At 40.2% G+C, this 12,819-nt stretch overlaps 2 protein-coding genes and 1 pseudogene across 3 annotated transcripts; all 3 read right to left on the bottom strand.

Moving 5' to 3' along the window:
• Positions 1-1,343: 1,343 nt before the first annotated feature.
• On the bottom strand, positions 1,344-4,096 carry si:dkey-165a24.9 (probable G-protein coupled receptor 132). Its single transcript, XM_057344526.1, has 4 exons — positions 3,927-4,096; positions 3,684-3,770; positions 3,019-3,601; positions 1,344-2,789 (listed from the first exon to the last, which is right to left on the bottom strand). The coding sequence occupies exons 2-4, from the start codon at positions 3,691-3,693 to the stop codon at positions 2,390-2,392; spliced, it is 993 nt and encodes a 330-aa protein (XP_057200509.1). The 5' UTR covers positions 3,694-3,770; positions 3,927-4,096; the 3' UTR covers positions 1,344-2,389.
• A 648-nt stretch (positions 4,097-4,744) lies between these two features.
• LOC130560119 (UDP-glucuronosyltransferase 2A1-like) lies at positions 4,745-8,590 on the bottom strand. 2 transcript variants are annotated; one of them, XM_057343756.1, is made up of 2 exons: positions 8,287-8,590; positions 4,745-7,381 (listed from the first exon to the last, which is right to left on the bottom strand). In XM_057343756.1, the coding sequence occupies exon 2, from the start codon at positions 7,368-7,370 to the stop codon at positions 5,784-5,786; it is 1,587 nt and encodes a 528-aa protein (XP_057199739.1). In that variant the 5' UTR covers positions 7,371-7,381; positions 8,287-8,590; the 3' UTR covers positions 4,745-5,783. The 2 variants fall into 2 exon arrangements, with proteins under 2 accessions (XP_057199739.1, XP_057199649.1); XM_057343666.1 differs by lacking the exon at positions 8,287-8,590 and adding an exon at positions 7,806-7,992.
• A 485-nt stretch (positions 8,591-9,075) lies between these two features.
• On the bottom strand, positions 9,076-12,717 carry LOC130546947 (UDP-glucuronosyltransferase 2C1-like; annotated as a pseudogene).
• Positions 12,718-12,819: the final 102 nt, after the last annotated feature.

The following is a 12,819-nucleotide window of genomic DNA, read 5'->3' as shown; positions in this document are numbered from 1 at the left end:
GATATAGATCTACAACAAAACATGGCTTATTACCTTAAGTAAGAAAATGCACTGCATTAAAAGTTTTTATTCTTGAATAGCTGGCTTAATAGAAAGTAAATAAGCAATAATATGAATAAGTAACTAATTAATAAATTAATTTTGAATTTTATCAAAACATACATTTAAAAATGTATCCGTCATGTTTACGTATATGTCTGACATCACGACACTCCTCCCATCCGTTCTGTGATTGGGCGCTCGCAAGGATTCCTGGGTAGGGGACTTTAATGGAGTCTGCGTCAATGTGGGCTTCGTCGAAGACCGCATCGAGGGCACAAAGGAGGCGCTCGCGAGCAGACTTCTGAGCGCTAAAAAGACATATGGGACACCCTACGGACTTGTAGACTTGGCGAGAACGCGCAATTTAAGTCCACGAGACCTCAAGTCCACATGAAGTGGGCACACTGGCGGTCTCGTGGACTTAAATTGCACGTTCTCGCCAAGTCTACATGTCCGTAGAGTGTCCCATAATGCTCGGGTGGTATATCAACATATGAAATACAGAACAACAAAAACCGGCAGCTCCTGTCCCAGTTCTCCCAAATAACAACAATGGGACAACAAGTGGCCGACTTCACGCGGCGCTGCGCAGACTGATCAGCGAATGACAACAAAGTACCGCGAGAGAGATTAGAAAGCACCGCTTGCTCTTTCCGGCGTGATGACCTCAAGTCTGTCCCAAAATGCACTCCCACGTACCCTTGTGGACTCGTGCCTAGTGCCCTATAGGTCTGCACTTCCTGACGTCACCAAGTGTGGACTCGGAGGAGGTCCACAAGACCGTAGTGCACCATTTGGGACAGGGCCTATCTGTCGCTGGGTGCTTCAGAATGTGGGCGTAACCAGTAAGCCATCCGGGAATTTCTCACCTACTCTTTTATGAATACTGAGGATTCGGACATACTACTCTGTTTTCTCATACTATATAGTAGGTAAGTAGGCGTATTCGGACGCAACAGTAGTATACACACGTCCAAATCTCGCGAGAAATAGTGCACCAGCCAGGAAATTCTCACCTACTGTTTTATGAAGACCGAGGTTTCGGACATACTATTCGTTCGCCTACTGCTTTTCGCCTACTACATGGTATGGCAGTATGCGATTTCGGATTCAGCCATAGTCTATTCAGACCGTTTCACGTCGTGATTAATACGGATTTGATAAAAGTCCGGACCGATACTGCACAAGATATGCTGTACAGTGCCATAAAAATAAGAATAGTTACCAAATGTACAGCGATATGCCTAAATATTTCATAAAGTGTAGTAGCCAATGTTACATTGACATGACATTATATCATCTCACTATGTTACATCTTTAACCCAAGTTTTTGAAACAAAAACTATGTGGCCTGAACTTAGACCTCCACAAAGAACTGTTGAGTAGTTTTCATTTAATTTAACACAATTAATATACAATAAATTGTTAATATTATGCTAATTAATACAAATATAAATGAAATATAAAATAAATTGTTATATTATAACCAAACACAGACTGGAAGTTAACTTCGGGCCAGGCGCGTGCGTCCGATAAAACCACATTGTATACTGCAGAAATAGTATTAGTAAACATCTAAACTCGTCAACATACTGGTTTCAGTGAACATACTGCCCCCAGGTGGTCAAATGTACACAAAACAGGTAGCCTACATAGTCGACATTGAAATCCGCCCATGTAAACCACGTTAGGCATGGTGGGGCGTGGAAATTCAAAAACAAAGTCCACTTTCATTAGCCAAATGTCTGCAGATTGCTGCAAAGACAGAAGATCTGTGCCTGGGGGAAAGTACGTTCATTATGTATATTATTTTAATGTCAGAATCAGAAATATTAAAGGTTAATCTGACTGCATTTAGTTTACGTGAAAATGAAAATTTAGCCCAAAATTTGTGCCTGCATTTGCATTTATCCTCCATAAGGTGTCACCCTTGATTTGCAACTCATTGAAATCCTGAAGACCTTTGCTCCACCTCTTTTCTTGTTACTCGCTTTTGTCACAATAAATGTTGTTTATAATATAAAATCTATATAGATGTTTCAATAGAAATGCATTAGACATAAAAATACAGCTGAATACCTAGCGGAGGTATCTTAAAATATTTAAGTTACTGCTGATTGGCATCTCTGTCATCTGTCTGGAACTCATAGTTCACTGACAGTGACCCAGTGGACGTGCTAATGTCTCATACCAGTAATGCCTCTGACACTTTATTGATGTCATCACAGTGGCAACAGGCAGTTTTTCAAAGCTCGGCCTGATAAGACATTTTGACATACTGTGTGAGAATATCCACAGGGTTTGAGCACATGCAGTACAAACACAGATTAGCATCTGAACAAAATGGCTACACGTTTGTTCTGCTGGCTTTGGGAACATTCGTGACTTGCGATCCTTGCTGTACTCTCTGGCCCCTGCAGGAGCAGAGAAGAGATTTCCGAAGCTCTTGGCGAGCGTCATTGCAAAGAAAGATGTAGAAAAGAGGGTCGAGGAGGGTGTTGAGGCTGGTGAGCCCGTAGCAGATTCGATAGTAAAGGTAGAGGGACAGTTCAACTGCACACTGGTCTTCTTCACTTTCTGTGAGAAGCAGGGTGACAAATCTGTAACCGCCCACCAGGTGATAAGGACCAAAAATGACAATAAAGATAACAGTAATGACGACCAGGGTCGCAACAATTCTCCGGCGTTCGTGATCAGAGACCGAAGGAGAGTTCCGTAGAGTCCGGCCGATTCGGGCTGAGGTATACCTGAAGGGGTGAGAAAGGCCAACAGGTTATAACGGATACAGTTATGGTTTTTGTTTACCGTAACGTTCCTTTAAAGAGACAGACATTTTATGTGTTTGTCATCTTTGCATCTTTGCAATGGCATTTCGTTGGTATGTTAATTCATGGGCATCGACAAAGTCAACAATACGGGATGTTTAAACTTTTTTATATGGCAAACAACAACACGTGGGTGCAAAAATGCACTTACCCTAGTATAGAGCAGGGCATCAGAAAGCCTAAAGCGACAGTGGCGATCTTAAAGTAAGCATATCTGGTGCTTACGGGATACTGCTCTAGACATAATTGTCTTTGGGGTTCGAACACAGTTGGATAGAGGCCAGTCAGACAGAAAAGAAATATCAAAGTCCAGACAACCGCACAAGAGATAGCGGCCACCCGCACCTTCCGTACGCCACGACTGCTTAACGGGTAGACGATTGCTAGACACCGGTCCAGGGCAATGAGGCAGAGAAATATGACGCTAGCATAGAGGTTAACATAGAAAACGTAACCCACTAGCTGGCATGGCACGGAGCCGTAAGGCCAGCGGTGCTCTCCCTGCAGGTAAAGGATCCACAGTGGCAATGTGAGTAGCTGAAGAAGATCTGAAAGCAGTAGGTTGAGGATATAAACCAGCTGGCAGCCACCTCCACCCGACCGGCCTAACTGATACAGACCCCAGAGGGACAGCAGGTTGGCTGGAAGTCCAATTGAAAAAGCAAGGCTGTAGATGTAGGTCAGACCAAGTCTGTCATTTTCCAGAGGTATTTGGCAGCTCCCATTGGTCAGGTCTAATGAAAATAAGAATATGCAAAAATGTAAATGTTCATAACAAGTCTGGCAATCTCTAGACTATAATGCAGAGGAACTTACTCAGAAGCATGGTGTCTGTGGTTTGGACCTGTCCTTGACATCTGAATATCCAAACCCCCCATTAAACATTAAGCACTTTAAACAAACCTGGGCAAAACACAGGAGAGTCACACTCTAAAAATATTTGGTGCCTTAAGATGCAACCATAAAAGAATCTGCACAACGATCAACCTGCATAAAGTACAGAGTAAGCACCTATATAATATAGTAGTTTTTAAAAGAGAAAGCATCTTGTCAACTCACCTCAAATAGATCTCGATTCTGTGCTCTGCGTGCCCAGCTCATGTGTGTAAGTTTTACTGTGTATGAATTGGGAAACTTCTGCCTTGTTCATGGTAGGGGCTTGTCTGACTGTATGATCATTTCCCCCAGCAGGAAGCCACTTCTACTGCTTTTGAGCACAACTTCCTGAAGTCTTTCTCCTCTAGAACAAAAACACCCTCCTGCTTTATGCCCATTATGCGAGGGAGCGATATGAGCGAGTCCAGGCTGTTCTTTTAGACGGAAGGGCCACTGAGAGACAAGTTGTAACACCCTTACAGTTGTTTCCATGTCCCCATGTGACACCCTTATGACCCCCCTAACTGGTTTGCTCTGGAACACCGTTTAGTGTTTGTAAACAATGTAACAGCAAAGTTGCCTAAACAGTACAAACCTTTGAAGGCCACTAAATAAGGCTTGTTACCTTAGGTATTATTTACACAATTGTTTTAGATATTAGGTTATGATGCACACCTGGTATTCATTACACTTACATGCATTTGATTGACACGTTTATCTCAAGCGATCCAAAGTACATTCAGTACGATTCTCATTTGACATGTAAGCTTTCAACAGGGCTGACCACCTTGGTGTTACTAGCACCAGATTATACTTCTCTCACATGTATATTTACTCATGTGTGTGTGCAGTTTGCTAAGAATGTTGCTGAACAGTGGACAACCTTGAGCAGCAGATGAGAACATGTGGTAAATGAAGCAGAGGAGGAAAGTATTCATGACCTGAGATAAGAAAAACCAGGAAGTTGATTAGAACTGAAACAAGTGAAGCAGTTACCATTTGAACTTTTAATGATGATTGGAAACACATTCACAGTGGGAGTAGTGTCAAGGCTAAAATGGAAATGAATCTTTTTGGCCTCTTTACAGGCATTAGACTATGTTGATAAGAATAAATACAGTGTGTAGGCTTCGATAAGATAAGATGGTTAAGATAACACAAATGATAGATTTTGCATACAGTTTATACAAATGAAATGAAGAAATACAAAGATAGTTATGCATTATTATTCAAAATAATTATTTATGTAGTCACAATCATACTCAAAACTATAGTTATTTCTACTTTGGAGTTGTAGAAACTAAATGAAAATAACACCAAATATTTAAAACAATATTTTGCACAGCTAAAAAACTGATAACGGGGAGTGTCATAAATGTTGCTGGTGCTATCTAGCTATTCTTGTTGAAAGAACTGAATTTATTGTAGGTTTATGCATGCTTATTTAAAAATGAAGTGTGTCAGTTTTTTAATCAATAATATGGTTATGTTTTGCCACACCATTGGCACATTTTAAACACTTTATCTTTAAAGGTGTTGATTGTAATTATTATTATAATTAAATATGCTTTTTACAATCACTTTATCCAAACCAATTTACAATGCATTCCAGGATTATATATTATCAAAACAGGGTTCAATGCTCTACCCATTGAGCCACAGGAACATCAAAAGGTTAAAGGGATAGTTCACCCTAAAACGACAATTCTGTCATCATTTAGTCACCCTCTTCATTCATCACCTGTATGACTTTCTTTCTTCTTCAGAACACAAAAGAATATATTTTGAAGAATGTTGGTAACCGAATAACAGCGGTACCCATTGACCTGGATCTGTTTTGTGTCCATATAGTAGAAGTGAATGGGTACCACCACGATTACCAACTTTCTTCAAAACATATTCTTTTATGTTCTGCAGAAGAAAGTAAGTCATACAGGTTTTAAATGACAAGAGAGTGACTGATGACAGACTATTACTATCACTTTAAAGGCACAATTGAGTTTACCTGCAACATTTTCACACTCATAAATGAAGCTTAACTCAATCCATCTTCCTCTTTTTGATTGACTTCCTGCAACACAAAAGCTTGCATACATATATTGAAACCCAAAGTGCAATAACCGGGAATAACAGAAGAAATGCTATCACATCAAGGCTGTGGTAAGAGTACCAAGCCATGTTAATACCCTTTGAGCGAAGGTGTGGTGCCCCTTTGTGTCTCATAACATACTCAATCCAAAAAGTAGCAGTATCAAGAGGAGACAAGGGTAGATCACGGTGCAGCTCTGACAGTTTCTGCATGCTATTTTGGTATGCATGGTTTTCAAGGACATCTTTGAGGGCTTCAAGAAATTCTACTTCTGTCAGAGTTGCGACTTGAAGCACACGGGCCGCACCTCGAACCTGCAGTCGCATAACATTGTCAAACTGGTCAAAGAGGAGTGGCAGAGCTAAGACAGGGACTCCATGATAAATAGCCTCATAGATACCATTAGTACCCCCATGAGATACAAACATTCGAGTCTTCGGATGGCCAAGGAGATCATTCTGGGGAAACCATTGTAGAAGAAGAGTGTTGTTTCCGAGAGACGAGGGTGGATCTCCGTGGTACCTCCACACAACTTTCTGAGGGATCTTAGCGAAGGCAGAAGCAATGACCCCATTGACCTCTGTAGGGAGCGCACCAACCGTAGCTCCCAGTGACATGATTACCACTCCGTGCTCCCCGGAGCTCTGCAGGAAGTCTTCAAGCTCCACAGGAAGTGGTTGAGCTGGTCGACATTGAAATCCGCCCATGTAAACCACGTTAGGCATGGTGGGGCGTGGAAACTCAAAAACAAAGTCCACTCTCATTAGCCAAATGTCTGCAGATTGCTGCAAAGACAGAAGATCTGTGCCTGGGGGAAAGTGACGCTCAAGCAGCTCTCTGTAAATTGGCATGATGATACAAAGCTCCTGAAGAAGGCTGAAAAGATAACGCAGGAAGTTTTCAGTTCTCTGCAGGAAGTTCATTTGGTCATCGAGCAATGAGTTATACATTGGTACGTGGGATGGGGGTGATGGAGCGATTGCCATGTGAGCATCTCCTGCATTTAGCCAACGTACATTGTAAACCATGGGGAGGTGGAGAAAATTGGCTAAGAGGACACCAGCAGGAAAAGCAGGGTCTGTTAGCAGCAGGTCAAATTTAGCATCATGCATCTGCTCAACAAGAGCTGCATCTTCCAATATAGCAGAAATCATCCGAAGCGCTCCATTGTGAAAAACCTTTAAAATGTTGGCTATATCTTTCTGCTGTTCAATGAATCGAATGAGAGGTGACATTTTTTGCAATGCTAGCGACCTCTCTAATAGCATCTTGAATAAATCGGGTCCGACATCTTCTGTCTTCATGGGGTTGATGGTGATGGTGCTGTAGATTGAAGAACTCTCTTGGATGTACCAGCTTTTAGATGATCGCACCACGGTAATGCTATGGCCATGCGTGTGGAGCTTTCTAAGAATAACCTGCATGTTAACCCAGTGACTTCCATCCTCAGGGAACACCAGGACATTTCCACCATGACAACAGCAGACCATGAAGAGCAGACAAGTCAGTGGAGCTAGTTGTTTTGACCTCACATCCATCCTTCAGATAACTGAAAAAGCACAGAAGACTTGAGATGTTAACAGTTTTAGAGCTAAAACATTTATTTTTATTTGAGTAAGTATTGGTGGTATAAAAATGAAAATCTCATTATTTAGCAAGTACGTAAGAAAGTCTTTTCTCTAAATGCAGAGAGTGAAATAATTTTTATACATTTGCACATCTTGTAATAGACAAACACTGCCATTTTAAACATTAATAAGCACTAAAGTATAACGCTCAAAGCTTTTCTTAAGAAACTTATTTTTAAATTCTAGTCCTGACCACATAAATATGTTTTCTAATTTACCATTAGAATATTAACAAATCAGTGACCATAAGAGATTATTCATAAAACCACACTGAAAAAAACACTGCTTGTTGTAAAGAAATATTGGTTTGTGCTTGTCATGCATGTTTTCCTCTACTGAAATTACCTGCTTGTGCTTTCAGATAAAATGATAACAATGCCAAGATCTTAATCTCACTATAAGAAATCATGAGGTAAAAACCAAGAAATATTCTGCAGCTCTTCGGCATTCAGCACAATATGGCACCGTTTTAGTAGCTTTCCGATGTTCAGTGCCAGATATCTGTGTCATCCGCAATGTCCAAGATCTAACTGTTAGAATTTTACTCTTCCTTAACTTCCCTAAGCCTTTAACTCAACATCCCGTTTAGCTCCTCCCATTGGCTTTATCAAACTATCTGCCCTACCACCGAGGAGTTTTAGCACAAACATCTGTATTCAGTGAGACACTCCATTAATCCTTCACAAAAATAAGAACAAACAATCCATGGGTTTGTATAATCACCAATAAATCAAATTTTATTGCATACATTTTGGAAAAATATGCAGTGGCTTTTGTATTTCCTGTTAACATGATGAACGTAAAGATTTAAAAAGGTTAACTTTACCTTTCTATTCTGTCGACACTCCAGTTGATGTGAACGCTGCCAAAACAAGCGTTGGGTTTCCAAGCCTTATTTGCAAGATTCCAACACAGACATGATCATATCCAGCCACATTGTTTAAGACGTGACGAATCAGGCAAAGGCTGTCTATTTTATTGTCAAGACTGATTCATGTTCTCTGTAACATGAGACCTGAAGTGGCCGGTTCAGCTTAATCCACTCTCAATCATGAAAAGAAATGTTGTTTAAACTCATTGATTTTCTGTTTGTTGTTGACATAAAACAAACTCTGTGCATTCTCTCTGCATTGTTGAGAACCAAACTGAGGTATGAAGGTCTCTTGTACTGGGCAAAACTGGGGCACACAAACAGAAAAGAATGAAGGAGGGCTATCAACACTCAGCTCACACATGTTTCGGGTTGCCAGAAAACAGCCTGGATCAGTTACTCTTGGAGGGAAAAGCACTTATTTATGTTGTGCCAAGCAAAAGGCAGCACACAGGGTTTGTGGTTATTTTCATGCAGTTATGATACAGAAATACAAATTGTGTCATTATTTTCTCACCCTCGTGTCATTAAATACCCATATGCCTTTCTTCTGCATAGAACACAAATAATGATCCTTTTGGCTGAATTCAATACAATGGCAGTACACAATTGTAGTATAACTCACTCTAATGATAAATAAAGGTTTTGTTAACCCTTTTTCAGATAATAAGAATCAAAACTATTTTTTCTTTTATGTACTGAAGTTCATTTGTGGTTTTGAGACCTGTATCATCTACTCAAGTTCTACTCTTGTTTGTTCTTCTTTGTAAAAAAGTGGAGGAAGAGAAACTTGCAGAGATACAGAAACATCCAGAGACAACTTGCCAAGATGGCCAAAAGAAAACATGCCACATCCAAGCTATAATAAGCATACCAAGACATTCTGTATGCTTCAGTCTGTAAATGAGGTGCTCCTTTGTGCCTTATCACGTATTCTATCCAGAAAATGGCACTTTCTAATGAAGTTATAGGCTGTCCCAATGTAACAACATGCTAAAGATTTAGCATGTTCTCATGGTAAGTACGGTTCTCAAGGATGTCTTTTATGGCTTCCAGAAAGTCATCCTTTGTGAGAGTGGCCACCTCCAGCATTCGGGCTGCACCTCGAACCTTCAGGCAGAGAATGTTGTCAAACTGGTCAAAGAGAAGCGGCAAGCCCAAAACAGGAATTCCATGGTAAATGGCTTCATACACGCCATTAGTGCCACCATGAGCCACAAAGGCACGAGTCTTTGAGTGGCCAAGGAGATCATTCTGAGGAAGCCATTTAACTAGCAAGGTGTTGTTCCCAAGAGTTGAGGGTTTCTCACCAAGATACCTCCAGATCACCATTTGAGGCAACAGCAATGGACTCGGTAACTTTCCGTGGAAGAGCTGAGATTAAAGTTCCCAAGGACATTATGACCACCCCATGCTCTCCTGAGGCCTGGACAAATTCCTCTAGATAAGCAGGTAATGGCTTTGAAGGCTTACAATGAAAGCCGCCAATGTAGACCACATTAGGCAAGGTGGGGCGTGGTAACTCAAAGACAAAGTCTGCTCGTACTAAGCACATGTCTGCTGCAAGCTGCATGAAAATCACGGTGGTGCCTGGTTGAAAATAGCGATCAAGGAGTTTCCTGTAAGGACGGTTAATGATCAGGTGTTGTTGCAATACACTACTGAGGTAAAGAAGTGTGTTTTCAATCCGTTGCATAAAGCTCATCCTATCGTGAAGCTCAGAACCGGTCATTGGGACATAGGACAGTGGAGAAGGTGCAAACTTGAAATGGCTATCCCCTGTGTTTATCCACCATACATTATATACCATTGGCAGGTTAAGGTAGTGTCCAAAGAAAATTCCAGTGGGAATTCCCGGATCAGTGAGAATCAAATCATATTTAGCCTCTTTAAGTCGTGCCATGAAAGCATGATCTTCAAACATTAACATGAGTTCTTTAGCAAGTATAGAGTGACCGCTAGCAAATAGTTTGGCAAGATATCACTGTTGGTAGACTGTGCTGATGATCAAAGCCATTTTGCGGTACTCAAGGTTTTCCCTAAGCATTTTAATATAGATGTCAAGGTCAATTTCATCCTGCAGGGACCTCATGAAGATTGTGCTGTAAAACAGGGATTTCTCTGGGATGTACCAACTGCTGTTGGAGCGCATCACTGTTAGGTTATGACCCTGACTGTGAAGTTCCTTCAGGATTATTTCTATGTTGAGCCAATGGCTGCCATCAACAGGAACCACCAAAATTCTGCTGCTGTTCTGGCAATTTCCAGGAAGTGGACTTAACCATAGATGGCTAGTCAGTATTGCCAACACCCACACGTGTTGTTGCACCCTGCAGAAATGAAAATGAAAAAAAATAAAGAAATAAAGCTCACAACATTAACTAAGATTGTGTCAAAACAAGAAAAAATTAGATACACGGCCAGGACCATAATTAAATTAAAAACATTAGTCTAAACACCATTACACACACATATTCACACTGCAAAGTGCTATTAACCATTATGTTACAAGATTTATGAAACTCTTACTTGTTTCTGCCAACTGCCGTGACTTTCTGAAAACTTTGTGTTGCTCTGAGGGTTTAATAGCTGTTCAAAGTTCATATGAACACATTGATGTTTTACTTTGATGTGAAACCAGTGAAGTGAACCGACTGAAGGTAATCACCGTTTAAGATTATATTTTAAGTTCAAAACTACAGAGTGCAACAGTTTCATGGATTTAACTTATTTTCAGAACAGATCTGTAGTTAAGAAAACCGAAATCAACAGAAGTGTTAGATAGCCAAGCTTCCAGATCACCTCATAATAACACAATACAAGCAATAAATAGGGTTTTTATCTCAAAAAGTGCTCGTACATTTTAAGGGGTTTGTTTGCTGTGGTGAGAGAGTTCGGGCTGCCAAAAACAACAGAAGTAGGTGTAATTGGTGACTGAATCCAGGCTATGACTCACTTCATGGACTTTATCACAAAGCCACAGTTTCCTCTTCCCTCTGTTACTTTCTATAGTTCATATTACCTGGTACAAATAGATTCTGCCTTTGGGAATACTGGCTAATGTTGTTGGCCATGCAGAACTCAGGGCAAATGTCACCCTAAGGATTTCTCATATTTTTGTCCTGACCAAACAGCAAAGTAAAAAACAATTACATTTTTTTCTTAGTTGACAGGAATGAATCATACAATTGGTGCACATTGTTTTCACATTGGAATTTCATTCCAGTATGAACCTTTTAATTGTATACTTCGTAATGTAACGTCCTCAGAATGAGGTCACAATGGTAAACTGCAAAACTAAGGCCAAGTTTCACACATAAGACTTAGTCCCAGAGTAAAAATAATATTTGAGGTCCTATAAATGATACATTTATTATTAACAATGTTTGAATTTCTACAGTAACAGTTGTAACATGTCAACTCTGTTATTTTTTACTTGTAACTCTTGGCTTTTAGTTTATCAAGACAGCATTATCAAAGGATAAAAAAAAAGGCTTTACTATACAACATGCATTCATTTAATAATGATAATTAATTCATAATATTCATTTTTGTCAACCCCGTCACACGTCAACTCTGTGAGATTTTATGTCTGATGTAATTAACTTGTAAGATGATGGAATTGCTTTATATGGTGATATTTTAATACATCTACCAGTAACTCTCCAGTTTGATTTAATTGATTGAGAGAAACAGCTAAAGGCCCACTGTTGTTACCTGAGTTGTCATGATAGGTTGTGGGCGATGAACTACCATTGGTGGGGAACCTATATGACAGCAGGTTGAGCATTAAAAACCATGAGATTTAGTACGTCGATTCTTTAATTCGCTCGCTATTTGGCACCAGGATCACAGGTTGCAAAAGGTCACATACAAACAGTCGGCTGCCAAATCCCCCTGTAGCATGCAATAATAAGCCAAGGAAGTTTATTATTATGTTCTGTAAAATCTTACTATTCATTTTGATTGAAAAGATGTTAGATGGAATATTAAATCACTAATCTAATCTAAAGATTAGTTAAAACACAATAATCCTATTTCTCACAGAAGCTCATAGTGCCATTGACATAGTAGGGACTCCAGGACAAGGGACAAAAAACATGGGAGGTCAATCAGAGGCAGACAGAAACACTCCCCAAAATCTGATGCCGTGGTGCAGGTGAAGCAGAAGGGGCACCATGAGGCAAAGCAACCTGAAAGAAAGAAGACAAATATCAATAATTGATGAAACCATAGCTCATGAGCACAAATCATATGACTTCATACTCACAGACACTGCAGTCATCAAAGCATTCACAGATTCCAGTGCTCCACTGGTTAGACTGCAATTGTACCACAGGTCTGAGCTGAGGTTGTTGAACTATCATCTTTTGCTATGGCAGTCATTGTCCAAAGGAGAGTAAAAAGAGTTAGCATTAAAGGATTAAAATAGATTTTTTAGATGTTATCTACACCCTTTAGGGTGGAATGTCACAGAATTTTGAAAAG

This window comes from Triplophysa rosa, linkage group LG1 (genome assembly GCF_024868665.1).
Source record: "Triplophysa rosa linkage group LG1, Trosa_1v2, whole genome shotgun sequence".
Lineage (NCBI taxonomy): Eukaryota > Metazoa > Chordata > Actinopteri > Cypriniformes > Nemacheilidae > Triplophysa > Triplophysa rosa.
Note: the sequence above shows the minus strand (reverse complement) of the source record. Positions and strands in the feature narration are given on the sequence as shown.